The sequence below is a fragment of the Lissotriton helveticus genome, chromosome 11 (assembly GCF_964261635.1).
Source record: "Lissotriton helveticus chromosome 11, aLisHel1.1, whole genome shotgun sequence".
Classification (NCBI taxonomy): domain Eukaryota; kingdom Metazoa; phylum Chordata; class Amphibia; order Caudata; family Salamandridae; genus Lissotriton; species Lissotriton helveticus.
The window spans coordinates 189,708,750-189,736,618 of NC_136072.1; the positions used below are offsets into that span (position 1 = coordinate 189,708,750).

At 46.6% G+C, this 27,869-nt stretch overlaps 1 protein-coding gene across 2 annotated transcripts in view; it reads right to left on the reverse strand.

The window, feature by feature from the left end:
- The window catches only part of SMC4 (structural maintenance of chromosomes 4), a 630,932-nt gene that overhangs the window by 463,624 nt on the left and 139,439 nt on the right, over window positions 1-27,869 (reverse strand). Inside the window, exon 10 of one of the 2 annotated variants that reach the window (XM_078666857.1) lies at window positions 22,625-22,789. The exons of the other annotated variant lie outside the window; for it this stretch is intronic. Within the exon in view, the coding sequence (XP_078522983.1) occupies window positions 22,625-22,789 (165 nt within the window). The remainder of the gene's footprint in view (window positions 1-22,624; window positions 22,790-27,869) is intronic. 2 annotated transcript variants of the gene reach the window in all.

Here is a 27,869-nt window from a genome sequence, read left to right on the forward strand (position 1 = left end):
GCATGGAGTTCCACAGCACCAATCTACCACAGTGACTCACATTAGCACCTAGAGCTTTCTGCCTATTTCGAAGGAAGAAACCTACACTTCAAACCATTTACAATGTTGAGATTCTCTGGTCTCCAGCGAGTGCCTCCTCATTTCAGGCACACCGCTAAGGGTGCTTGTTTTACTACACGGCCCAAAAAAATAAAAATGAGTTACTTACCTGTAACTTCAGTTATTCAGCATTGGTATCTTTCATAGATTCACAAGCTTGAATCATTCCCGGTTGTGGAGATGGGAGATCCCGGTAAATTTATAAGAGTAATGTCACCTTAGACATAGAAGGTAACAGGCCTAAGGCCTTATATTTAGTAACATATCGAAGTACTTATTTAAACAAGCATTTGCAATGCAATAGGTTTCGCATTTGCGAGAGTTTGAGCTATTTTTATTGTAATTGACATTGCCTTTTATTTATGAAACATAAATAAAAGCCAGTGTCATTTACAATGCCAATAGGTCAAACTTGCGTAAATGCGAGACCTATTGCATTGCAAATGCTTGTTTAAACATGTCTTTGCATTGTTCATTAAGAAAAGCCCGGTTGCCAGTCCGGCCCTGCTTGTGATGATCATCTTCAGCTGAAGGTCTGTCTGAACAGCACGTGCTCCAGGAGCCTTTGCAAGAGGCCATGGTTAGGATCCCTCCTGCCAGGCTTCTGCAGCATTTGTTTTGGATGGCAGATCATGAGTACTTTGCTGACCATGTAACTCTGGTCAATAGTGTGGTCAAGCTCCTGCGGCTGCAAGGGCCCGTGATCCACCGGGCCGTATGCACTGCACAGAGAACTGTGAATTGAATTCTCCATTTAAGTGGAAGAAAATTGAGAACTAGCAAGGTGGGTCTCATATGCACAACCGGATCATTTCATTTCACATTTGCAGCAGCATGTCTATGAGTTTTATGGGCTGGCCGATGTGGATAATAATGGAATAATGAAGACGACTATAAACAGACTTCTAGCCATTCCCATCTGGTAGTTGGTTGCAGGAGTTACAAGAACTTGTAGAGCTGGAGAGTTGAAAGCTAGCATCCTTGAGCACTTTATCTGTTTGCAGCATAAATGTGATTACAGAGTCTAAAGTAATGCTTGGATTCTTTGCTGGGACAGGATTAAGGGTAATGGAAATGGGATGGATTCTCCTTAGTACCGCCTAGAAGCATGATCTCAGTTTTGTCACCATTCAAGCAGAAATGGCTGTCCTTCATCCAGAAGTGAAGATTGTGGACACATTGTTTGGGATTCGGACAATATTATGGATTTAGGGTTTTAGTCTAAAACATTTAGACTAAAATTTGCTAGAATGGATTAAAAGGGTTAGATTTACAAAATGAGTAAACTTTTATAATAAATTCCAGGTTTACCAATAAGGTGTTCAACATAGGTTTAGGGAATTGAGTCGCACACGTTTTGGTTTAGGGAATAACCTTAACCTAGATGTTTAAGTAGTGACAAGTATAAAGAGTTTAAGGTTTAGGAGCCTGGTATTAACCTTGAGGTTTAGAAATATGTAGGTGGATTGACTTGGGTATCAGATTTAGAGGTTTAGGCTGATTGGGTATCAACAGCCATTGAGTTTAGCATTAGGTTTACAGTCTCAGACTTGCTGTTTATGTTTAAAATTCAGTGCTTAGGTTCGAGTGTTTAGGCATCTTTTTGAGGCCTATCCTATATGTATGAATGTAGGAGTTTGTGCTGTATCCTAAGGTTTACTCTTACTCTGTGATACTTAGCATTCATTTTGGAGTTGTAGCACTTAGAAACTAAGATTGCATTTAGAGTTAGAGACTTTGTTTTAGGTTAAAGATTGCAGCTGGTTACATTTTGATGTTTAGAGACATGAAAAAAATTCTTTGGTTTAGGTTCATTGGAGTTTAGCCTTAGCAATTAGGATTACTATTCGGATTAGGCAGGGGCATTTGGAGTTAAACGTAGCTTTAGAACTTTAAGTCAGACAGACACTGGAGTTAAACTTGCATGCTGGGGATGGAGGTTATGTCTGTTCAGTTTTAGGAAGAACAAGTACAAGTCTATGGGGACGAGGTCCTTGTAAATGATTATTCCGGGCAAGGACAGACTTTTCAGGCGCTACACGCTGTACTCCTTCCCTCAAGGCGCTGTTAATCTGGCTCGGCGCTCCCCTCATATTTTGGGTGAGGGCATTTCAAGCCAAGATAAATTTCTACTTCTCTGTCACCGATAGACTTGAACACTTTACCAGCGTCTGGTGATGAGTCGCATTTTTTTTGTTGACCTTCATATAAAAAGACTCATACGGCAAACCCAAAGTGTAACAGTAAAAAGCTACGCATGGGTCTTCGTTTTCAATCAGCAGCCACCGCAGTGACACGGTCCGCAGACACCGCTCCCGTCACAAGGATACCTCACTTTTCACCATCACCACTGTCAAACACCACCATCCAAGCAAAGCATTTGGACTGGACCCGGGTCCGCAAACACCTGTGCGTCCAAGTCCAATGTGTAGTAGTCACTACTCTCAAGACTACTCACACTCCGCCCCGCCTGCTCTCGGACCCTACGCAACCCCTGGTGCGCATCCTGCATGCCACCGGGGTCATGTCTGCAATCCCTTACGCCCGTCCTGCGTGAGCTGCAGCCACCCCACGACCAAAGGCCAACTCAATGGCGACGAGTCACGCCTGCCCTCCTCCTACACTCCACCCTACCGAAGCCCTCCTACCCTCAGATGCCTGCGCAATCCAACGACTGCCTAGGACCTACGAGCCCCCAACCCACACAATCACTGTGGGACTCAACACCGAGGCCAGGGCACATACCGCAAGGATGCCACACCGGCAGGCGAGCATGAACCCAGCCCCAGGCATCGGGCTGCCAGCTGGGCCCAAGATCTACACCTCCAAACAGTTGTGTGCATAAAACACACTACACACGTAAATGAAGACACGTGACATACAACACCACCTAACATCAGGCCCAACAAGCCCCCTGTCCGCGAATCCCAGAACCATGTATCAATGTTTAAATTACAAAGAGAATGCTGTGGGGCAAACAACAATACAGACTGCCAACAAACAGCAGCAAAACACCAGACTAGCAGCAGGCAAGTGTCATACAACTACCAAATCTTTCTGCTCATCACGCACAACACAAAAACATGCCCTAAATAGCCAAACAATAAACACATATACTTCCAAAAAGCACATACTCCATAGTATAGCGCTATCTGTCCTCCAAAGGATCGTCTGCGCCTTCTGAGGTCATGAAGCGCTATAATGGCTAAATGCAACTTCGAAGCAAGCAAGGGCGCAATATAACTTAACAAGACCGTGGAGCTGAAATTGCATAAGCCCTTGAGCAAACATCCTTTGTAGTCAAGAGACTCCTTTCATCCGACGTGATTTTTCGCACTGGGAATCACTTTCAGGTGTTGGCACAGGAAGGTATTTTTACGGTATGTGTGACATTTCTTTGCTAGACAAAAATTAGCAAAAGTAGGTTCTAAGGTTATGAAAACATTTCTCTTGCCTAATCTCAAAGTGAGAAATATTTTGGCAGCCAAGTCACTCATAAAGCTGTGCTGTCACCTTGTATCGTGTTCTTGAAAAAATTACCACTTGACATCTCGCAGCACAATCCCCCCCCCCTTCAACTTACTTAAGTGGATGGTATTAACCTGTTATCTTCCCAAAATAATTTTGACACGATGTATCCGTATTTCAGCAACCTGCCTTCTCAGAAGAGGGAGCGGCTGAAATAAATTTCGCTGACATTGTGTACACACACACACACACACACTGGGTGTGATCTTATGCAAACCGCGGTGAAACATCTTGCTAAGTTTAAATGAGTGACACTTCTCAAAGTTCGGGCAACTTGACTATGGGACGACTGACAACTGTACGCTGCTCGGGTTGTCCTGTTTGCTGAAATCCGTTTTGAGTTATATCTTTACATCGAATAAGAGGCCTTGTGCCAAACAGCGCCTACTAGATATAGCTGGCTCACGCGGGTCCTGCACGATCATGCACTTACCTCTGCCTCGCTATGCCACTGCCCTGCAAGAATTAACCTGGGACCCCATGTCCAGTGGTAATGAGAGTCTGCCTCCTGCGAGAGGCTGGGCGCGGGTTCTATCGTGTCCTTCTTCCACGCCTTTATATGTAAATAGAAGTGCAGGTACTCCGTATAGTACATTTATGCATACCCCTCAGTTCGAACTGGGCTATCAGGCAGGTCCCGAAGGGCTGGTCGGAGAGTGCGGTGTGGGACAGTTTTATGGCCAAGCGGGTCGGGTTGAACTGTTCATTTCCCATATATTACTCCTTATTCGCTAATAAGGACCTTTGTTATTTTGGTGTCTGGGCCTAATTTTTGTCCCAGTCCGACCCTGCTGATCCGTGCTGGTACACTCCCATTAATTGTATTGCAGCAGTGCTGAGAAGTGCAGGCACTCAATTCGGACAGCACCTGCCCTTTAAATAAAGTTCTAGGCTTCCTTCTCATAGAATACATAGGTGGGGAATCGTTGTTCACCTGTCGGAAGTCAGCTTTCGCCTCACAAATGTGTTCCTTTCCTGTGTCAGCGCCGTTCCAGTGAAAGTGCTGCAGCCCTGCTGCACGGCCTGTATCAAAGTGCGGCTACCCATGTGTCTGACAGAAGCAACCCGTTGAAAGCGCCGTTTTGTTCTTCATGGAATGCAAATGTTCACAGATGAAAAGTTACAGGCTTCTGGAAATGTCTTGAAAAATCTCAGTTTGGTACAAAACCTAAAATCCAATGAAAACATGCAGCAGCACATTGGCTGGACACAGGGTTGTAGCAAGGGGGCTGTGGGTTCCTAATTCAAGGGAAACATACTCTTGTTTGGTAGGGCAAAAAAGCTATAACTGGGGTGTAGTGATCTACTCAGAACCCTGATTTTGGTGTCACTGTACCTGCTGCACTATTCACACATACACTCTCTAGATAGACGGCGGTATCCACAGCTGAGTAAAAACACCTGGACCGGCAGAAAGCATCTTAAAGGCGCGCGTACTAAACGCCCTGGCACTGGATCCAGTGAGAGTGCACGTGAAGGGTCGGGTGGAGTACGTCCCCTCTATAGTGCAGTGAACACACGAGCAGTGCGCGTGCAAATCAAAGACAACTCGAATGCTAACATAAGGTGCCAGAGAACTGTGAACTTGATTAAGAGGCCCCACACCATTATGCGTTAGGCCACTGGTGCCAGGGAAAGCAGTTTTCACCATAAAAACAGCACAATGAATATCTGCCAGAGAGGCGTACATCAGGCTCTGTTATGACTGGGTGGATACCGTCAAACAGTGTGACAGGAGCAGTCACTATTTCTAATTCAGAGCTGACGAAGTTCCGAAGCCTGCCCCAGTGTCTACCCACTGTAGGCGCGGGGTGATACCCTCTGTGTCTATCGATTGCTCGCCTACCTGCAGCACAGACACCGAACCCTGCCGAAATAGAAGTGATGGATCAACAGAACATACAGATAGCCACCGGGCAGCGCAGCGGGTAAAGCGCCTGCGGTGTATAGCCTGCAGCTTCCAATGATACTTGTAGAGTTGACTCTGTATTTCATCCATCGAGGCTCGCCGCTGAGTGCACTGGGATAGTAATATAACTTTATAGCGAAGGGCTGAGAGAGTGATTCTTTCGTGGTGGGCGCTACACATCTATCTATGAATCTCACTCAGTGCCTGTGACTCTGATTCCAAATTAACACAAGGCTGCGGGCTGGGTGCCGTCAGAGGCCTGTCCATGACGTCAGCACCTCCTCCGATCATACTGACCTGAAGAACTGAGGCGACATCGCGGAAGTCAGGCAGCCTTCGTTGGGACGTGGGTGGTGCCTGCAAAAGAAACAGGAAAGAACCGCCGGGAGAACATCCTGAACCCTGCAGGCTGAATGCTGAAGTCCCTGGCCCCATCAGAGGGACCGGGGAAGACTGCATGGCACCAGAGGCAACACGGGGCTCCCGAGTGGTGAGGAGAGCCCCGCGGCGTGCCAGGAGACGTGCAAGGACCGAGCTGGTAAGTGAGAGCTTGCAGGGTGTTTGGAGACAAGTTGCGTGCAAGGCGTGTGTGTACGAAGCGAAAGCAGGTGCGAGACCTAAAAAGGACCAAACTTAAGAGAACAACCAATCAGCTGACACCACACTCAAGAACCTTCCTAGAAGGAGCTCCAAGTCCCTCAGATTTTCATAAGCACAGTGCTTATCCAGAGGTACAACTGAGAGCCTTAAGTGAGCCCCTCCAAGGGAGGCAGGCGGGTTGCATGTGAACCTATGAAAGCTACCATTCCTAGATAACGTAGTTTCTAACCCGTCGGTGTACTTTTGCAGCTTGAAGGCTTTCTGGACTCACTATGCTGTGCATTATTTTGCCATCTGGTGGTTGGGCCCGGAATTGTAGTCTTTTTTTCTCTTTTGAATTGTAGTCTTTTTCTCTTTTTTTGTGGCCCAGGTGGGCTTCGACATACCACCATTTGGTGTTCTTCGTGACGGTGACGCACTTCCTCCAGAAACTCCCCCCTTTGGCCGCTATCTTCGGATTCTTTTTTCTTGTCTTGTGTTATTTTTGTTTTTCCTCTTATCTTTTGAAAGTCTTTTTACTTTACTTTGTGAATTTATAGAGCGCAAACGAATCATCCCCAGGGGGATCTCTCGGCGCCATATGGGAGAAGGTAGATTGGTGGGGATGCACATCTAGAATAACCATGTCTTTAGAAGTCTCTAAGTTGCTTAGCTCACCGCTGGCCCTAATATTCTGTGGCAGTTTATTCCAGTGGCTCGCAGCCAGATAGGAAAAGGCACTAGCGCCCTTCCGTACCCTCCGTATTTTCTGGGTACACAGAAGGTTGGCATCACAATATCTCAATTGTCGAGCCAGTTGATACCACTTACGTTTATTTCGGAGATAAGCAGGGCCCTTCCGCTGTAGTGATCTAAAGGCCACGCAGAGATTCTTAAAGATAGCTCTTTTCCTCACCGGTAGCCAGTGTAACTGGTTCAGCAGAGGGGCCAACGGGGTCCGTGCTGGCTTGTTGAGGGCAAGGCGGGCTGCTGTGTTCTGCACTACCTGGAGTCGTGATAGGAGATCTTCCCTTGCTCCCACCGGCAGGGAGTTGCCATAGTCCAGCCGACTTACCAAGAGTGACTGGACAAGGGTTTTCCTCGCCGACAGAGGGATCCAGGGAAATATCTTCCTAAGCATCCTCATGGTGCCAAAACATGCGCCTGATACAGTTTTGACCTGCTCCTCCATAGATAGCTTATCATCTATCTTGATGCCCAGGTTCTTCGCACAACTACTAGGAAGAGGGGCTTCGCCCAACTCCGTGGGCCACCACTCAGGAGACCAGATTGTTTCAGCCTTCCCAAACAGCAGGATTTCAGTTTTTGAGGAGTTAAGCTGTAGAAAGATCCTCCTCATCCAGATGGCAATGCTAGACATGCAGCTTCTGAATTTCAGTTGAGTTGACATAATGTCCTCTACAATGGGGACAATTAGCTGCGTGTTGTGCGCATATGAGATGGTCTGAAAGCCATGGCCCCTGATGATGTCAGCCAATGGAGTCACGTAAACATTGAACAGGGTAGGACTAAACACAGATCCCTGCGGCACACCCTTGTCCACCCCTGTGGTCTGTGATACAAATGCATCCAACTGGATGCTCTGGGAACGACCGGAGAGAAAACTTTGAATCCACTTAAGAGCCCTACCCTTCACCCCAATCCCCCTCAGTCTGCCTAGCAGCATCTTATGCGAGATGGTGTCAAACGCTGCTGACAGATCAAGGAGGACTAGGATCACTGGGTCCCTCTATCCAGTGTCATCCTTATGGTGGCCTTCACCTCTAACAGTATGGCCTCCGTGCTATGTGATGCCCGGAATCCGGACTGCGAGGGATCCAGAAGGCTGTTTTGTTCCAGATAGTTGGATAGCTGTTGGTTCACCAAGGTTTCCAGAACCTTCGAGCAACAGGGGAGAAACAAGATTGACCTGTCATTCTGCAACTCATTCGGGTCCGCTGCCGCAGTCTTTAGGAGTGGTTTACCCGCGCATTTTTCCACTTATTCGGGAAGACAGCCATCTCCAATGAAATATATATAGAATATATATTTTATATATTTATTTTTCCAGTTTTAATCCCTTTCCTCCGGTCTCATCTTTCTGGCAGAGGAGGGCGAGTACGCTCATGAATCCAGAAAGTCTTCAAGCTGCAAAAATACACCGACAGGTAAGAAACTATACGTTTTGCAGCGTGAATCCTTCTTGATTCACTATGCTGTGCATAGACTTTTTAGCGGTTTGTCCTTATTGAGCTGGCTTTGTGCAAGATGAGTTCTGGTTACAGAATTTGTGTTGTAAGACCTTCTGCCCCACTTGCGCTTCTTTGTTCGTTTGGATGTGTCGCAAATGTCTTGAATTGGTGTTAGCTAGAAACGCAATTGTTGCTCCTTTCTTCCTTGTTGAGTGAGCATGAGCTGCTCCTTGTAAAAGTTGTCCTGCTTGTTTGTAGCATAGTTGTATGGTTTGTACAATCCACTGTGCAATTGTATTTTTGCTCACTGGTCGTCCCAAACAACTGCTGGCAAACGAAACAAAGAACTGCTTTGTCTTTAGGCACTCCTTTGTCCTCTCTATATAGTGCATTCCAGCCTTCCTGGCTTCCAGTGTGTGTAGCACCTTTTCTGTGATTGGTTTTTGAAAAAAAACAAGGTATTTGGATGGTTTGGTTGATGTGGCACCGAGACACAACATTTGGCATGAAGTAGGGCTCTTGAAGTGTTAGTGCTTGCAACTCACTTACTCTTCGTAGTGATGTGATCGCCACTAAGAAGGGTGTCTTTAGCGTGAGCATGTGCAGTGTAGCCTTGAGAATAGGCTTAAATGGTGCCTTCATCAATTGAGCTAGCACTACGTTGCTGGCATACGAGTTACTTACCTTCGGTAACTATGTATCTGGTAGAGACGATTCTAGCCGCAGATTCCTTAACGTAAAATTATACCCAGGCATGAGACTGGATCCGGAAACTTTTCCCCCCAAGATCTGTCTTGCTTTAGGGACTCCGCCTTTATGATCAACATAGTGGAGGGTTTGGAATTTGACAATAGATCCCAATTTATGGTCACGCTAGATGTCGAGGCATTGTACACCAATATTCCCCAGCATGATACCATTGCTGTGATTAAGCATATCCTGGAGGATGTTGGTGTTACAATTTATTTCTTTTTAAGTATAGTCTATATTTACAACGCAAGGGGACCAGCATGGGCGCAACCTGTGCGCCAAGCTTGGCATGCGCCTATGTTGGTCACTTTGAATCCAGACACATTCAATGAAGCTGTTCCGTTTTATGAAAATGTGTCACATTGGCAAAGGTTCATAGACTACATCTGGTTTATATGGACTGGATCGGAAGAAATATTGCAGGAATTTTTAACTTGGCTTAACTTGGGTGATGCAAACCTCAGATTTACAGAACATTATAATAACTATAAGGTAAGCTTCTTGGATGTAAGCATCAAAGATGTTGATGGTAGATTGAATGTGGAGCTATACATTAAACCCACTGATAAGACACCCTTCTCCATTATTCAAATTATCATCGAGGTCATAAAAGTATAACATCCCGTTTGGACAATTTCTTCCCCTTCGAAGGAATTGTTCAAGTTTAAACGATTTCTATAAACACTTTGAAGTCCTGAAGCTTTAACTAAAAGTTAGGGGTTATCCCCTAAGATTGATATATCACTCATTTAAGAGAGCAAGATTTTACGACAGGGAGAGTATGCTGTAGAGCACACAAACTAAACAAAATAAGAACAAGTTAAATGACAAGATTGTTTTCGTTAGTCAATTCTCGAGCATCAGCAATAAAATTAAGAATATAATTAATTCCAATTGGATGCTCTTGAATGACAATGAAAACAAAAAACTGGACCGGCCCATTTTTGCGTTTAAACGCAATGATAATGTAAGGAACAATTTGGTCCATACATACAGAGAGCCAGTGGGTCAAAGACAATTGGATTTATTAAGCAACAAGGCCGTAGGCAACTACAAATGTGGCTTCTGCAGCTGTTGTGACCAATGTATTGAAGGTAAAAGTTTGTCCTTCAATGAACACACCATCACATCTAAGGAGTTGCAGTTGCAGAAGCAAAAATCTAATATATCTACTAATATGGGTTATGTTGGTGAGACGGGCCGAGAACTTAGAACCCGCCTAACCGAACAGAAGTCGGCAATCAAAAATAAAAAGATCAATGCTCCCCTTGTGGACCACTTCTGTTCATTAAATCATAAACAAGATGACATTAAATGGTTCATTCTAGAAAAGATTACAGTTAGTAAACGCGGAGAGCATATTACCATTAAACGTAAACAGAGAACAATGGTTTATATCCATCCTTAATACTACGAAGGTGGGTTTGAACACGAAAGAAGAGTGGGAACGACTCATCAAATAATAAAGGCTCTGATAAATATCCGGCCCTTTCCAGCTATGTTAAACTGTACCCCCTTGGTTAGGGTTTTATCAATATATATTTCAGAATGGGAATGAAACAAACACTAAAGAAATTTGAGAACCATGTCCAGTGTTCTTCCCTGACTATTTCTCTCTTAGCTGGGATTTACCAACAGCCACCTTGGCATTTCGCCGGAGACAGTCGTCCAGCCGATTGTCGCCAGAGTTCTGTCGAGGCCCGTATGATATCTCCCATTGGATAGTATACGTAAAGATATTTTATGTTTGTATTTCACACATTTTTTGCGGTTTTTATTTGAAATATGATACACGACCTCATTAAGAATAGAATTGTTCTAATGTCCATTGACAAAACATGAAAACATACATTGAGATAGATGCAATTTGTTTGTAGGATTTATGGCCATATATGTATATATTTTATATATACATTTTGTATATATTTTTTTACATTGAGGACGGGTCACCTCAGGTATTATTTCCCATAAGGGATACCAAACAGAATACGGCATCCATTTGTAGCCGTTTTTCTATGTGCGCATCTCTGAGTGTTTACGATAAATAATAGTAAACACGGTCGCTGTGGCGCTCTAGGTGACGTACTTCGTCAAACATTTGGGGCGATCAGCACCGAATTAAAGTGCGATCGTTTTTGACGTAATGTAGCATGTATATATAACGGCCCCTCCCAAAAGGTTTCTTTTCGGCGCATCGCTAAGAGCACGTCCCTTCGCCAGACCGGCCTTCTACCAGGTATGATTGTAGAGATACGCGCCCTGTTCCGCATAGAACAGCGACGCTGCCACCATTTGGGTTACTTACAAATACTTACCCATGGTTTATTCATACATTCAGGTTCTCTGTAACTGGGAACTGACGACTGTTCTATACATAGGATTTAACCGTTCTGGTCAGCGATAGTTAAACTACAAGGAAGATCCATCCTCTTACTCCTTGAGGCTTTTAAACTCAGGTATGCCATTAGGGATTGTGAGTTTATTACATAACTTGCTATTAACATGCATTTTGGGACATGTACTTATTGTGTATCTTATTTTATATATTTAGATTCATTATATTTGGAACCCAGAGGGATTCAAAACAAAGGGGCTTCATGTGACCCTAATCCACAAGATTTGACGTACATGGATATGTCCTTAGCCTATTAGGCTTTTATCGGATGGTATATATATTTTCATGTAGGTATTTTTTATATAATTAACATTTATGCCAAATACCCAGAATAGCTATGATTCGTCCTTATTCTAATATGTATATTTAGTCATCTTAGAATCAGAAAAACCTATACCTACATGTATCCGGCATTGTATCTTGAGAACCGTGCTCCTAGATAAACGTACGCCTTCACTAGGATGTGCAATAACAGAACACAGGTACACCCATTCCTAGAAATAAGTAGTGAGTTTGCCAGAATTCTTTTCTTTGGATCTAATTATTTATCAAGCTCTTTAGGGCTGGTTTACATCCTAGTACCAACCAGATTAATTCCTTTATAAGGACGTGGATCAAATTTGGGTCCCACTAGAATGTTCACCTATAAATGTGAGGTATGCAATAATTTATATACAACGCACCTCTCGTAATTTGAAGAGACATAGGTGTATAATACAAAATTTGGGCCCAGCAGTTCATAGGTAGGACTGATAACATTATCTAGTGTAAACATGAAGAACAAGTTACTTACCTTCGGTAACGATATATCTGTAAGAAACAGTAGTTAGTATTAGATTCCTTACCTTAGAATATCCCCAGGCGTCAGTCTGGATCCGGAAACTTTTGCGTAGCAGTACCCCTGCGCGTCGGTAGGCGTCGTCTGCAGGCGTCCCCTGCGGCTCCGCGTCGTCGGCGTCGTGCGCCGTGATGACGTCGCTGGAGTATATAGACGCCGCCTCCGCGCGCTGACGTCAGTTCTTTGCACACAGCTTTTCCGCGCCAGAACACGCAGAGCCATGTGAGAACCAACACTGGTGCCATTTGAAACTAGGGCCCTGAAAGGGATGTCCCTAACCCTAGGTATCAGTTCGCAGAACGGGGAGGATGGGCGGGGCGGTAAGGAATCTAATACTAACTACTGTTTCTTACAGATATATCGTTACCGAAGGTAAGTAACTTGTTCATCTGAAAGAAACAGGTTAGTATTAGATTCCTTACCTTAGAATAGATACCCCAGCAATACCAACCCCGGTGGTGGGTCTGCGAACCAATACAACCTACACCAGAAAGTCCTGGAGGACCGAACGGCCAAAGAAGCCATCCCTCCGGACTTGACTGTCCAGGCAGTAGTGCCTCGCAAAGGTGTGCAGCGAGGCCCACGTGGCCGCCTGGCAAATGTCCTGCAAAGGGACTCCCCGGCCCAGGGCAGTAGTAGCCGCCGTGGCCCGAGTGGAATGGGCCCTCAGCCCAACAGGAGGCTCCTTCCGAGCCAAAGAGTAGCATGCTTTGATGCACAGGACGACCCACCGAGAGATGGTCCGTTTCTGTACCGCCCTTCCCTTCTTCTCACCCACGTAGCCAACAAACAGTTGGTCATCCACCCGGAACTGGCGTGTGCGATCCATATAGAATGAAAGCGCACGTTTTGGGTCCAGACGATGGAGCCGCTCTTCATCCTTTGAAGGATGCGGAGGCGGGAAGAAGGAGGGCAAGGTGATGGACTGCCCAATGTGAAAAGCAGAGACTACCTTGGGCAGGAAAGAAGGTCTGGTCCGAAGAACCACCTTATCAGGATGAACAGACAAGAAAGGAGGTTGAACAGAAAGAGCCTGGAGCTCACTCACTCTCCTGGCAGAGGTGATGGCTACCAGGAAGGCCGTCTTTAAGGTGAGAAGACGGAGAGGACAGGAATGAAGGGGCTCAAAGGGAGCGCACATCAGGAAAGTCAAAACCAGGTTCAAGTCCCACTGAGGCATCACGAACGGAGCTGGAGGATACATGTGCGTGATGCCCTTTAAGAATCTTAACACAATAGGGGACTTGAACAAAGATGGCTGATCAGGTAGCCTCAAGAAGGCGGAAAGGGCAGAAAGATAGCCCTTGATAGTGCCCAGAGCAGAGCCCTGCTGGGCAAGGGAAAGGAGGAAGAGGAGAACCTCAGATAGAGGGGCAGAAAGGGGATCCACAGCCTTCGCTGTGCACCATGCCACAAATCTGTTCCACCGGCAGGCGTATACCGACTTTGTGGAGGGACGCCTGGCTGCCAGAATGACATCACAGACTTCAGGAGGCAAGTCAAATGGCCTCAACTGTCGCCGCTCAATCTCCACGCATGGAGGTGGAGACTGGACAGGTTCGGGTGGAGGACCGTCCCCTGCTGCTGCGACAGAAGGTCCTCCTGAAGGGGCAGGCGGATCGAGGGACCGACTGTCATGCTGAGTAGCTCGGGATACCAGTACCTTCGAGCCCAGTCCGGAGCCACAAGGATAACTTGGGCCCGGTCGCGCCTGATCTTCTTCAGCACTCTGGGCAGAAGTGGTATAGGCGGAAAGGCGTACAACAGACCGCAACTCCACTCGCGCCGAAAGGCGTCGCCGAGCGAGTGCCGTCTTGGAAACTCCAACGCGCAGAACTGATGACATTGCGCGTTCTCTTCTGTGGCGAATAGATCTAACCAAGGCTCTCCCCATTGCTGAAAGAGGCCTCTCGCCACATCCGAGTTCAGACGCCATTCGTGATCCACCGAGCACCGACGGCTGAGTTCGTCCGCCCTGGCGTTCAGAGAACCTGCCAGGTGTTGAACCGTCAGAGTCACGCCCTGACGTTCCAGCCATTGCCAGAGGCGCAGAGCCTCTTGGCAAAGGGTCCACGACCCCACACCGCCCTGTTTGTTGCAGTACCACATGGCGGTGGTGTTGTCCGTGAACACCTGCACTACACTCCCGTTGACAAAGGGGAGGAATGCCTTCAGTGCCAGGCGAATCGCCCGCAGCTCCAACATGTTGATATGGAGCCGGGACTCCGCCGGAGACCAGAGGCCTCTGATCTCCGCCTCTCCCAAGTGGCCACCCCAGCCTTGGAGGGACGCGTCCGTCACAACCACGTGCTCCGGCTGGGGAAGGGAGAGGGATCTGCCCCTGACCCAATCGCGGTCTGTAAGCCACCACTGCAACTGTCTCGCAGTGCCCTCCGAGATCAGGACATGGTCGGATAGGTTGCCCTGATGCTGGGCCCACTGAAACTTCAGGTCCCACTGCAGAGCCCGCATCCGCCATCTGGCGTGATGCACCAGAAGGATGCAGGAGGCCATCAGCCCCAGAAGCCGCAGCGTCAACCTGACCGAAACCCGGGATAACGGCTGAAAGATGGGAATCAGAGCCTGAATATCCCGGACCCGCCGTTCCGGGGGATAAACCCGAAACTGCGCCGAGTCGAGAACCGCTCCGATGAAAAGGAGCTTTTGAGAGGGACACAGGTGTGATTTCGGCACATTGATGGAAAACCCCAACTCGTGCAGGAGGTCTGCCGTCATCTGAAGGTGGTGGACGACTGTCTGGGGCGAGCCCGCCTTCAACAGCCAGTCGTCGAGGTAGGGGAAGACTGAAACCCCTAACCGGCGCAGATGAGCTGCGACCACCGCCATCACTTTCGTGAACACCCGTGGGGCGCTGGTAAGGCCGAATGGGAGCACGATAAACTGAAAATGCTCGTGGCCTACCGTGAACCGCAGGTAACGCCGGTGGGCCGGCAGGACGGGGATGTGAAAGTACGCATCCTGCAAGTCCAACGCTACCATCCAGTTTTGTGGGTCTAGAGCAGCCAAGACCTGAGCCAAAGTCAACATCTTGAACTTCTCCTTCCGGAGGAAGCCGTTGACGTTCCGTAGATCCAAGATAGGACGCAGGCCTCCCTTGTCCTTCTTGGGTACCAGAAAGTAGTGGGAGTAGCAACCACACCCTACTTCTGGCCCAGGAACGCGCTCGATGGCCCCCTTGGCCAAGAGGGCCGTAACTTCCTCCTGCAGAAGTGTCAAGTGGTCCCCCGACACACGGTGGTTCTGCGGTGGCATGGCTGGAGGAGTGGACTCGAAGGGGAGGGCATAGCCCCTTCGGACAAGCTGCAGCACCCACCTGTCCGATGTTATCGCGCGCCAGCGGGAGTGGTGATGGCGAACCCTGCCACCCACTGGCGTCACGTGAGCCCGAAAGCTCGGACTAGGAAGGCTTGGATGCCGCAGCGGAGGGAGGCGTGGACTGACCACGACGCTGGCCTCTACCGCCACCACGGCGGAAACCACGGGCGCCACCGCGCTGGGGAGCGCTCTGCGCCGCGTGGCTGGCAGCACGTGTGGGACCTCCTCTCCCTTGGCCACGAAAGGGCCGAAACGAACCCGTCTGCTGGCGCTGGGTCTGGGTCGAGAGACCCAAGGACTTGGCCGTGACCCTGGAGTCCTTGAAGCGCTCCAGCGCGTGGTCCGCTTTGTCACCAAATAGGCGACTGCCATCAAATGGCATGTCCATAAGCGTATTTTGGACGTCTGGTGAGAAGTTGGCAGATCTCAGCCAGGCATGGCGACGAATCGCCACCGTAGTGGACATGGCCCGTCCCAGGGAGTCCGTGGTGTCCAGACCACAACGGATCGAGTACCGCGCCGCATCCCGGCCTTCAACAAAGGCCCGGGTGAGCTTGTCCCGCACTTCCTGGGGGCATTGCGGCAAACACTCCTCGACCGTATCCCACAGGGAGTGGGTGTAGCGGCCCAAGAGGCACGCGGTGTTACAAGACCGCAGTCCAGCACTCAAAGAGGAAAACACTTTCTTTCCGAATTGGTCGTACCTCTTTGATTCCCGGTCGGGCGGAGCCGACGGAAATGCGGACTGCGAAGTGGAGGCCTGGATCACCAGACTCTCCGGGGAGGGATGGGTGGACAGGAAGGCAGGGTCGTCCGCGCAGGGACGGTGACGCCTGGCAACGTTCCGGTCAACCGGCGCACCAGAGGCGGGCCTGGACCAGGTGCCCAGAAGGACATCCGTCAGGGCCTCATTAAACGGCAGCAGAGGCTCCTGGGGGCATGACTGCGGTTTAAAAACTTCCGTCAGGATATTCGGTTTGACCTTCGCGACGGGGAGCTCAAGGTGTAAGGCCTTGGCAGCCCTCATCAGGACCACCGAATAGGCAGCACCCGCCTCGGACGCCACAGGGGACGGAGAGACAAACCCAGGGTTGGGCGACTCGTCCAGGCCACTGGCATCACCCAGATCACCTACCCAGTCCACATCGTACTGGCAGGCACGGGATAGAGGGTCCTCAGACCCCTCCCAACCCTCACCATACTCCTCCTCGTCATACCCATATTCTGGGTCGACGATATAGACATCGGGGTCAACAGGCCCCATCGGCGTCGGGTCCGGCGTCGGCCGACGCCGGTCCGGCTCCGAGTCCGGAGTCGGGGAGGAAAGGGGGGTGGCGCCGCGCGGCGTCGGTGCCGGGGACCCGACGCCGGCCGGAGCCGACGGCGGAGTCGCTGCACCACGCGGGGGCGGTACCCTGGGCTGGCCCACAGGAACCGACGCCGGAGAGGCCGGGAGACCAGCCGGCGACGAACCAGAGGGAACCAGCGGCGCCGGGGCCGGAGCCACCGGCGGCGCCGGGGCAGGAGCACCCGAACCGCTCGGGCCCCCAGACGGGACCGACGGGCCCGCAGGCGCCGAAGGCCCCGCCGGAGAAGACCTCGCCCTCATAGCAATGAGGAAGGCCTCGATCTCCTCACGCGACGCGCCTTCCCCAGGGACCGACAGGTGTGGGGCAGACGGCGTCGGCGACCCATGCGGGACCGCGGGGGTGGGGTCACCCGAGCCCCCGGCCGCAGCACGCGGGCGTCGGGGGGAGTCGGGGGTGCGATGGCGACGCCCCGACTTCTTGTGCTTACCTGACGAGCCGGAGGAATGGTGGCGACTCCCGGAGCGCCCATGGCGGCTCCGCGACCGTTCCCTCGACCGCTCCCTCGACCTCCGACCGGACCGGGACCGCTCTCGACGCGGGGCCGACAACCGGAGCTCGAGAAGCTTGCGGGACCGCTCCCGCCTAGCTTTTCCAGTCAAGGCCCGACAGTCGACGCAGGACTCCACGTCGTGGTCCGCGCCCAGACACCGGAGGCAGAGTCGATGGTGGTCGGTGACCGACATCAGGCGGTCGCACTCGTCACAACTCTTGAAACCGGGCATCCTACCGGCACCGTAAAGATCAATCAGTTAACAAAAAACTTGGTCAAAAGACCGGAGTACTGCTCTTCGGATCTGCGCTAACTGGCGCGGAAAAAAGAAGAACTGACGTCAGCGCGCGGAGGCGGCGTCTATATACTCCAGCGACGTCATCACGGCGCACGACGCCGACGACGCGGAGCCGCAGGGGACGCCTGCAGACGACGCCTACCGACGCGCAGGGGTACTGCTACGCAAAAGTTTCCGGATCCAGACTGACGCCTGGGGATATTCTAAGGTAAGGAATCTAATACTAACCTGTTTCTTTCAGATATAAGTTTCTGTTCCAACAGGATTGATTAAGAGCATATGCCGCCCCTATGAAAGTAATGAGGAATGTTTTGAGATATTTGTGTGTTTGGGTGTCAAGGTTCAGAATTCCATATAGTGATTTTAGATATGTACAATTGACTTGTAGTTTTTGGTGTATATGAAGAATGAAACTATTGTTGTAGGATCGATGGACACATAAATCACCAGTGGTTTATATGTATCTCCGGGTGACCGCACTTAGGGATATTGTACATGTAGATGCATAGGAAACAAAGGAAAGCAACTATTGTGGGGTCTTTTATAATAGAATGAATTGTGTATTTTTTATTAGTTTACATTACGGGGAGAATTAGTGTACATTCGATAAATGTAACATTGATACATGTTTTAGTATTTTGTTTTAGTTAATTTTAACTGAATAAGAGACAACATATCAGTTTCGTCTTGAAAAAGGTGGTGCATATCAAGTCACGACACCGAAACGCATTTTTCTTTGCACTAAATCCGAAGAACCACTACGGTGCCATTTTTATAAAAATAATGTGACACATTTAGATTCTAATCGGATTAGTAATTCATGATGTTTCATTTATGATTCACCTCTTCTGTCTCTGATGAATACTTTTAATGTGTTGATAAATTATGTATGTATAGGAACATATATATCTTTTTAATACAGTGTTTTATTTATTCATGTTTGTATCAATAACATTGTACTAGTATTGTCTTAATTTAGTCTTCTGCAATAATTTTGTTTTAATTTAGGTTGTTTTTAGAATGTATAGATTTGGGTCATTCTGAGTTTGACACCAGTGTGAGTGAAGTATGCTTGAAGTTTAACCATTTCTAAAAGTTTTCTCCAAGGGATTTCTTTTTTATTTCTTTTTTGTTGATTACAGGGAGATGTAACCACCTCCCAGACGGGCTTTAGTGTATTGGGATTGGGTGGGTGCACTCAGTGCTTCGATGTCTGCACTTGGGGCACATTTGGTGTCCCTGTGCATAGTTCAGTTCAAACGGGTTGCAGGAGCCATTGGCTCCTGCTCTGGCGCACAACTGGACAAAGGACATGGGTGTAGCCTCTCTGTCCTGACCCTCCCATAGGTGAGTCTCCAGAGTTTGTCCCACCGGATTACAGGACTTTCAATTTTACCTGGACTAAACCCTGCTACAGAAACCAAGTACTTAGACTATCTGCACGACTGAAGAATCTCCCTTGGAGTAAAGGAGTTACTCCCCTGCTAAGCAGTCACCTGAACGCATCTGACCGGTTTGCATCTATGAAGCTCCTGAGGACTCAGAAGATTTCTGCAACACAGGAGGTGGGTTCCTGAGGTCTTCGAGGTTTCTGCGCTCTCAGCAATTCTGAGGCCCGTATCCCTCGTGGGGACCGTGCACCCAAACCCCTGCGCACTGTGTACATTTGCAGCAGCAGATGCTTTCCGGCGACCCGAGGCTGTGCTTTGGGCTACTTTTAGTCCTGACCTCGAGCAGTGTTTCCACTGAATATTTTCGTCCTACACTCCACGAGTATTCTGTGGGGTGGTATTTTGTGACTCCTCTCGAGGTCTCTTCGCGATACTTGCCCCGTTGGCCTGTGGGTCCCTGTGAAGGTAACTAACTTTCCGTGTGCTGTCCTGGTTGCTCCAGACGGGCCCTGACCCTCCATTGCTTGGAGTCTCCAGGACTTTGGTGGTCCTCACCAAAGCGTATTTCATCTGACCACGTGGGTTGCAGTTGCAAGGCTTGTTGGTGTTCCATCCAAACACTGACCCCCCGGCACCCTACATCCTTCGTGAGACAGCTCACCTCCTAACCTTGGTCCTCGTCATCTCCTGGTCCCCATGGCTGCAGTCAAGCATCGCATCAACTCACCTGAAACACCCAGCATCGGTGGGCATTAGTCTACTGAGCCCCTGGCCACCCTGAAGTGACCCAGACTCTGTCCCCCCTGCTTTCAGGTTCTCCTCATCTCCGACCCAGGCTTTGATAACACCAGGCACTTTTCCTCTTCATGGCAGCAGCACTTTTCAGCATCACGCCATTAAAAACTACAAAAATTCCAGACATCACTTGACACCTATGCACCCGGCTTCCCTGGGTTAGGTAAGGTTAGGTAACACGATTACTCCGATGCTCATAAGGGTGCTGGCCTTAGAACCTATGTTTGAAAGGGTTTGCTCAAAGTCCTCTCCGAAGTGTCCTTAATCTTTAAAATTCCAACCACGACTTTCCCATAGAGTTGTACGGAACTTGCGCCTGTGTTCTCACACTGCACGCGTCCCCAGTGGGTCCTCTGTGCACTACCATGGGTGGTTCCTTGGGGTCCCAGCGATTCTACATGCACTAGGCACCGTCAAGTCGTGATTGTTATACCACTTTCTTAGTATATGGTTCGGTCTCCCCCGGAAGTCCGCAGTGTATTGTGCGATTTACCGTTCTAGTGATTTAATATGGTGTGTTTTGTTCTCTAATCTCATAAACAGGTTAGTAGAGAGTATTTAGTAATAAATATATATATATATTTTATATATTCCTTTTGAGGTTCTCCTTTCATTTGGTTATTCAGGAGGTTATACACTGGTAAGACAAGCTGCTTTACATTCCTTCGAGACTTAGCCTGAAGGCTGCTCTCCATAGCTACTACTAGGATAGCTTTCAATAAAGTTTGTCTTTAACCTAATCATCAATAAGGGTTGTTTGGACTGGTGCAAAGTGCCCACTATAATTAGTAGTCAGCATATACCAGGCCAACTTCACACACAGTGGCAGTCTTTTCAATTTATGTGGCCCATGGAGCTATTAGAATTTGTGTCTAATCCCAACATGCCCTAGCTACATGCGCTTATGTCACATTAACGCAGCTGCTTTACTTTTTCGTCGTTTTTGGCTCCGTTCATCAAGAAGGTGTACTCTTGACTTGACATTTTGCACTTCGTCAGCACCAGAAACACTGCCTAGCCTACACCTAGTCAAACCACTTATATAACCCTTTGTTTTCAAAAGGACCCAATATATGACAGCTTACAAGGCAAAATGGTCTGCTTCTTATAGATCTGCAATGGTTAAACATTCAAAATCTATCCTCCAAGTCTATACATTTGCACAACTTGTAAATGAATGTTTGTTTAATAACTTTAATGTCATTCAACTGTTCTATTCAACCATTAAAAAAATTCTTTCAATTAACTTGCTCCCGAAATTCTTAAATTGACCACGTACAAGTGGTTTCCCACCTGCCAATTTTTCTTTCTTCTTTAAAATTAAGAAACAATCCCCCTTTAGGAGGAAGAAGTGAAAGGAGGAGCAGGTTAGTGTTGTAGAAGATGGACCTTTTCACCTTCAACTTCGGAAATATTTCCACTTGTTAAGAAATGAAAAATGAAAATGTTGCTTCCTTTTTTCTGGGGACCAGGCTCGATTTCACATGGCACCCACACGTCTACCTCAGTATACAGATAACCTAAATTAATCCACAGATCATAGCAACCAGGCTTCACATACACATCTTGGAATTAGACACATTAAGGAGGGAGTGTAGCATACCATTAGAGGTTGAGCACCTAGTCAGACGTCGTCCTCCTTTATGTCCAGATGTTTAACAGCCAAGAATGCACCAATGGGCCCATTTGGTTACCCAATACAGGAAACCAGAGCCAACTAAGTCTTCTTGTTTTAAAGTTCACATACGGCTAGCCGAACCAAAGGCAAGGCTGACATTGTATGCAACTTGTACACATGGTCCAAATGGGACAAACCATTCACTAAGCCATCTGTTAACAATGTAGACAACCATTTTATACAAACATAATGCAAAGCAAATTAAGGGGAGTGGACAAACTTTAACAAGGCAAAGTAGTAAAAAAAATCTCCCCACTAAGGTAATTGTAATAAGGCCTGTGCTCGTGAACTATGAAAGAGCCACCACTAATGTCACAGGCCACATAGCCTAGGCTAAGCATGGTGACGAAAAGGTGTACAATCAGGATAATCTCCACTCAGCGCAAGCCTGTTAACAAACAGTGTATAAATATGGAGTGCCTCAACTGAAGCCTCACACTGAACTTCTTAGGAGGAAAGAGGGTTCTCTGGAGAGAAATAAAAATTGCATGAGAACAAAAGAACACTCCTTCAAGGTGCTATGCTAGAGAACTTCACAAAACGCCTCAAATCCTCATCCATCAGTAAAAAAAAAAAAAAAAGAAGAGCCAGATATCTATTGTGAAAGAAAGCTCAAGATGAGACCAATGTCAAGACGATCTGAGAAAGACATGCTTTCAGTGCCATCACCTTGGAAGGTAGTCATTGCTCCCACAAAAGGGTTGTGACAGGCAATACCTACAAGTGACTATCAGGTCAAAAAAAGAACTTCCCTTGGGGTTCCATTTGTCCATGAGTTGACAAATAGTATTTTGACCTAATAGTTCTTATTTTGACCTATTAGTCTAATACAGTGATCTGTCTTTGGGAAAGTGGTGCCCCTCTGTTAATTTTGAGTTCCTACAAGTGAGCAACACAAAAAAAGGAGAATGACAAAAGAAACCGCAACCCGATGTTTATGTATGCAAAATACAAATCAAATATGAAGGCAACAAACCTCCTTCTCCTCTTGAAGTCCCTGTGTTTCTTTTTTAAGACTTTCCATAACTTTCTTCAGTTTATCTTCTTCAGTTTCTTTTAATTTTTCCAGAGCCTCTTTTTTGGTGGTGGACTCAGTGATGATCTTTTCACTCTGGCCGGGTACATTTTTTAACTCCTCAACCTGGAAGAAATGTTTTTGCTTTTAAAGTATTTCAATTCAATAAAAAAAATCGTCTCCAATTATTTTCAATTCTGCTTTGATATAATGATAGCGCCCACCTGGCTCAGTCCCACAATAGATATACCACCCTTGATGGGGATTAAAATACATTAGTACTTGCCATCTCAGTTAACTGGTCGGGAAACCTGCTGACAGTAGACCAATATGAACTGACAATGTAAAAAAATGGTGCACCCTGGAAATTTAAAATCTTTTGCGCCAAACAGCAGCACACACTGTACTAACTTTCCTTCATGCAGCAGGACTCACAAAGTATTACGAGTATCCACCTAGTTAGATTTTTCACCACTGAGTATACAATAGGAGTATAGCACATGCTAGTCTGCAAAAAGTGGGTGCAGTTAAAAGAAATTGATAGTACCAAAACAAATATTATGCGCTAGACAAGCTTCTTATCAAAAATTGCTCAACCTCTGGAGGAAAAGCAACCTATGGATCTATAACAGTGTTATATAACAGTGTTTCCCAAATTGTGGGTGGAAAGCAGAGTATTATGGGTCATGCAGGTTCAAGCAATAACTAAAGATGCCTTTAAATTCTGTATTTATCTGGTCACATTTGCTGCACTTTAAAGACATAGGTCACATGTCAGGCTGTCTTCTGACAAACTTCAGATGTCATTTTTTATTTTGTAACATGCGGATTTGTGTTTGTAGTAAAGCGCCCCTCCTTAACAGTCACCCTCCTTTTTGCCTGGTATTCAATGCAATTTTGACAGAAATTGCACTGGGGTCATGCAAATCAGGATCCCAGCGCCAAATGTATTTCCCAAAAACTTGAGCAATTGTACCCAAATTGACAATACTATTGTGTTTTTATCCAGGAGCCTAAATAGATATTACTATTTTATGCCCTTGTTCGGTTATAATCAATAATATCCCTATAACGGCATAGAAATCATATCCATATTCAGCCGTAGCGCATGCTGTCACATTAAGCAAGGCTACTTCCCCAGCCCACTAGAAAGCACAACGAGTTCTCTAAACAATCCAAACCTCCAGCAACCTGGGAAATCCCCCTTGCTTTTGTTTTGATTTCATCCTAGAACTCCTGTAAAGCACTGTAAGAACGGCCAGTTCTTAGTGACATCTTTATTGACGTCTTCTGTCCAACCTTACGTCAAACCCGGCACCTTTCAGGTATAAATATACCAACGCTGCCTTAAGCAAACACACAGTGGTGATTTTGGAGCAGAGCAGCTATCTACTTGCCCGAGAGCCCAGCTGATGCGAGAGCCCACGGATGCTGCCCCTCCTCTTTGACGCACTGAGAGAGACGCTGTCTTTTCTCCTGCCGAGAAATCCAGCTCCGGTGTTTTTAGATACTTTCGCGGGTTACTGGGATATCGAGTCCTGAGAAAGAGATATCAGACCTCCTGCTTTCTAATACCCAGGTACGGAGCTGACTAAACCCTTTAAGAGAATTCTTGATTCAGATTCTTGGCAAAAAAACAACTTAACTTAAACTGCTACTTACTTACTCCTTCCCACGTATTAGGCTTAGGTCAGGTACACCGGGGTAGGCGTATTTAGAAGCACCAGTCGAGTACGTTAGTCAATGTATATAAGTATGTATATATTTTATCTATTTTAAAGTATCTTATGGCTAAGAAACCATATCAATGCTTTTACAGTATTATTTAATAATCCTCCTTTTACTGTACGCACTTTACTTTACTATGAGTATTGCAATCGTGGCAATTCATTTCTCTTTTATGAGGAAGAAGACTGCTCAATAAATAACCTTTTATTGAAAACGCCCGTCTTTCTTTTCTGTGCATTCTGGTGAAACTAAGTATGCACACTTAACTGAGTGAAATAGCGGTCTATTGTTTTCACACGACTCTAGAGATGCACTCTTATTCTGAGGGAGCAAAGTTGTCATGTTATATGGTTGTCAGAAGCTAATCCCTTCTTGTCTATCCAGGGAGGTTAAACTCCTCGTTTATTCGAGAAAGTTTCTAGTGACCTCTGAGCTAGCTGGCAAACCTTAAGTCTAATATAGTCAGTAGAGACCTAGTTGAACTCAGTCCTACCTCTACACTGCTGAATATATTATTCCAATGCGGAGAGCCTATTGGGACTATAGGAACTACACTACATGGCGCCCAACGTTTGGTAAGGCGATAAATCCAACGCAAGACGTTAGAGTTACTCAGTCGTGCTTTTTCACACAGACCCTTTTTCCTGTAAATACTCCAAAAGACGTCTGGAGTGGGTAAAAGGTTAATATCCGCCGGAACATAGTAGAAAGAGATTTTTATGTATAGTTTTTGGTGTAGTCAATGTTGAAGGATACAGTGTTCCAAAATATTGTGCACCTAATCTTTGTTTCCTTGAAACCTGATCTGCAACTAAAAAACCTTCTGTCAGTAAAATGCCTGACGGAGACAAAGAAAGAGATGCTACAGCGTCTCAACTGTTGTTGGAAGACACAACTCTCCAACAGAATGACCCGAATGCTATACTGATTCCGGTCAACATAAGAAGAACTATAACTCTTAAACTTATAGAAAATGGACTAACACCAAGAGGTGGAATAGTCTTATTCGTAATTGAGGCCCATGAATATCGGCAGACAGAGGTATTCTATTCATGGATAAACTTTCCAGCAGCAAACGCTGTCACACACGACTTCCACTATTACAAAATAGAGGAACCTCCGGATGAATACACCCCTTTCGAGGAGGTTGAAATCCCATTAAAATACCAAGAGCACCTGCTCTGGTTTAAAGGCGCCCTAAAACATAATAATCACATCACCAGACTCGGTCCACTAGGTATATCAGGAGCAACGTGGCCGGTTCTAGCCAGCTACACACCACATCCAGACATCGTAAAAATGTCAGTACCAGAACTTTTAGCACAGCTAAAACAACTGATTAGAATACATAGACAATTAGTCCAATATGTAATGCGGACTTCAACAGTCCAACCAGCTATTAACATTTCACAGCTGACCCCTCATCAGGGGAACACAAACAAAATTACACCATAGAACATACAATCATGTCTGGGTAAAGTACCCGCAAAACGGGAACAAATTCCATTCTGGTTAGCACAAAAAATAACTCAAATAGAGGCAGTATTTCCGGATACTACCCCGACTGAGAAACACAGAATTCTGACCATCTGTCTTCCAATGGGGATCGCACCACATTGGAGGACTGACACTTGGGGCACAGTCTTTGCTTCCAATTACACAAAAACACATGGTGTTCCGTCCATGGCGGTAATACCAGATGTACTAAGACAGATTCAAAATGAATACGGTCCAGAACCAGCTTTAACTCTGGGTATGATACTACTGAAAGACTTCAAGCAGGTTTCAGCTATATTATTAGCCAACATAAAAGGAGAAGCAGCATCTGTGGCGATCCGCCAGAAATTGAAAGAAACCGATATAGCAGACCAACCAATTGAACTTGCCAGAATCATAGAAAAATCCTATGAAGAACTAGGTAGAGATAGTTTGGGTGGGAAACCAGTAACCCCAACTAATTGAAAATCCAGAAAAGATATTTATTAAAAATAATCTAAACACTCCAAAAAAGAGCTGGGATGGAAATAAACAATCCACTCCCAAAGAAAAAAGATTCAAGTCCAGAGGAAGGTCTCCTCGGCGGAGAGAAAGAGCTCCGGACCAAGGACACAAGTCTCCCCAGAGGGAGCCCTCTGAGAAAAGATACAACCTTAGAAATAGGGATAATTTGAAGAAACCTGCTAGATAAAGATATTGATACACGTCCCTCTCGATCTTTACAGACTTCCTCGCAGAAATCGGAAATAAGAAGACGGTCAGAACACAGGGAAGAGCACGTCAAGTCCAAAGACAAGGAACCTGCTCAACAAAGTAAAAAGTTACAATTTCCAAGAAAGAAGGTAGCCAGTATTAAAATAATTGAACATGCCGAGGATACTGAGGACACAACTGAAAAACGGAGAGTGGGCCCAGACAATGCTAGACAGCGCAGCAGAAGTGACCATAGCTCGCAAGATCCTGATGAATCATCTGGCGACAGTGGACACGAATGAATACATTCAGGTGGAAACATCGGTTACCAGAGTTAGCAAACCTCAAAATATACGAAATAACATTACGTATGGAGGGAGATAAGACTAGGAAAGTAAGGGGTCTCTTTTGGGATAATCTTTCAAGAGGCTATGACATCCTTTTAGCTGAGAAAGGCTGGTCATCAGAGTTTGTCAGGGAGTGCCCTCATGGCGAAGAAATGATTATGCCTGCCTTCTCAAATCATATTCCAATTCATAGAAAATATACATATGCAAGAAAATGGGCAGTAGCCCAAGCTCTTGCATTATACAAAAATCATGTTGGATGAGGACTCTCCTCCTCACAAAATCCAGTTAAAATGTCAACCCACTGCACAAAGGCAGTACCCAATTAAGCAAGAAGCTAAAAAGAAAGTCAGGGAGATCTTATATCAACTTGAATACCAGGGGGTGATTGAAACATGCACCTCTCAAATGAACAATCCTTTGTTTCCTGTCTCCAAGTCAGACAATTCATATAGTCTAGTTTTGGACTACAGACATCTTAACTCACGTTGCAAGACATTTGCAGTACAAAACTCACAGTGCAGCACTAATGAATAATATCGTGCGCAAAAAATACAAAACAACATTAGACATCTCTAATGGATTCTTTTGTCAAAACATTGCACCTGAAAGCAGGTACTTGACCGCTTTCTCAATAATGAGGTCACAAAAAAATTCTGTCGACTCCCACAGGGATTCAAGAATAGCCCAGGATTATTCTCAGCAAGAGTAACAGAGTTACTACAGATATATGACGATGAGGCATTATCATATGTCGATGACATCTATCTGACAGATGATGACTTGGATACTCACTTGAAAAGAGTGAACACCATAATACTTGGGTTCGCAGCAGAGGGTTACAAATTCAACTTTAAAAAGTCACGAATTGCCCATCTAACTGTCCTGTTTTTAGGATATGAATTATCAAGTGAAGGCCAAAGTCTAGCGGACACTTTCTT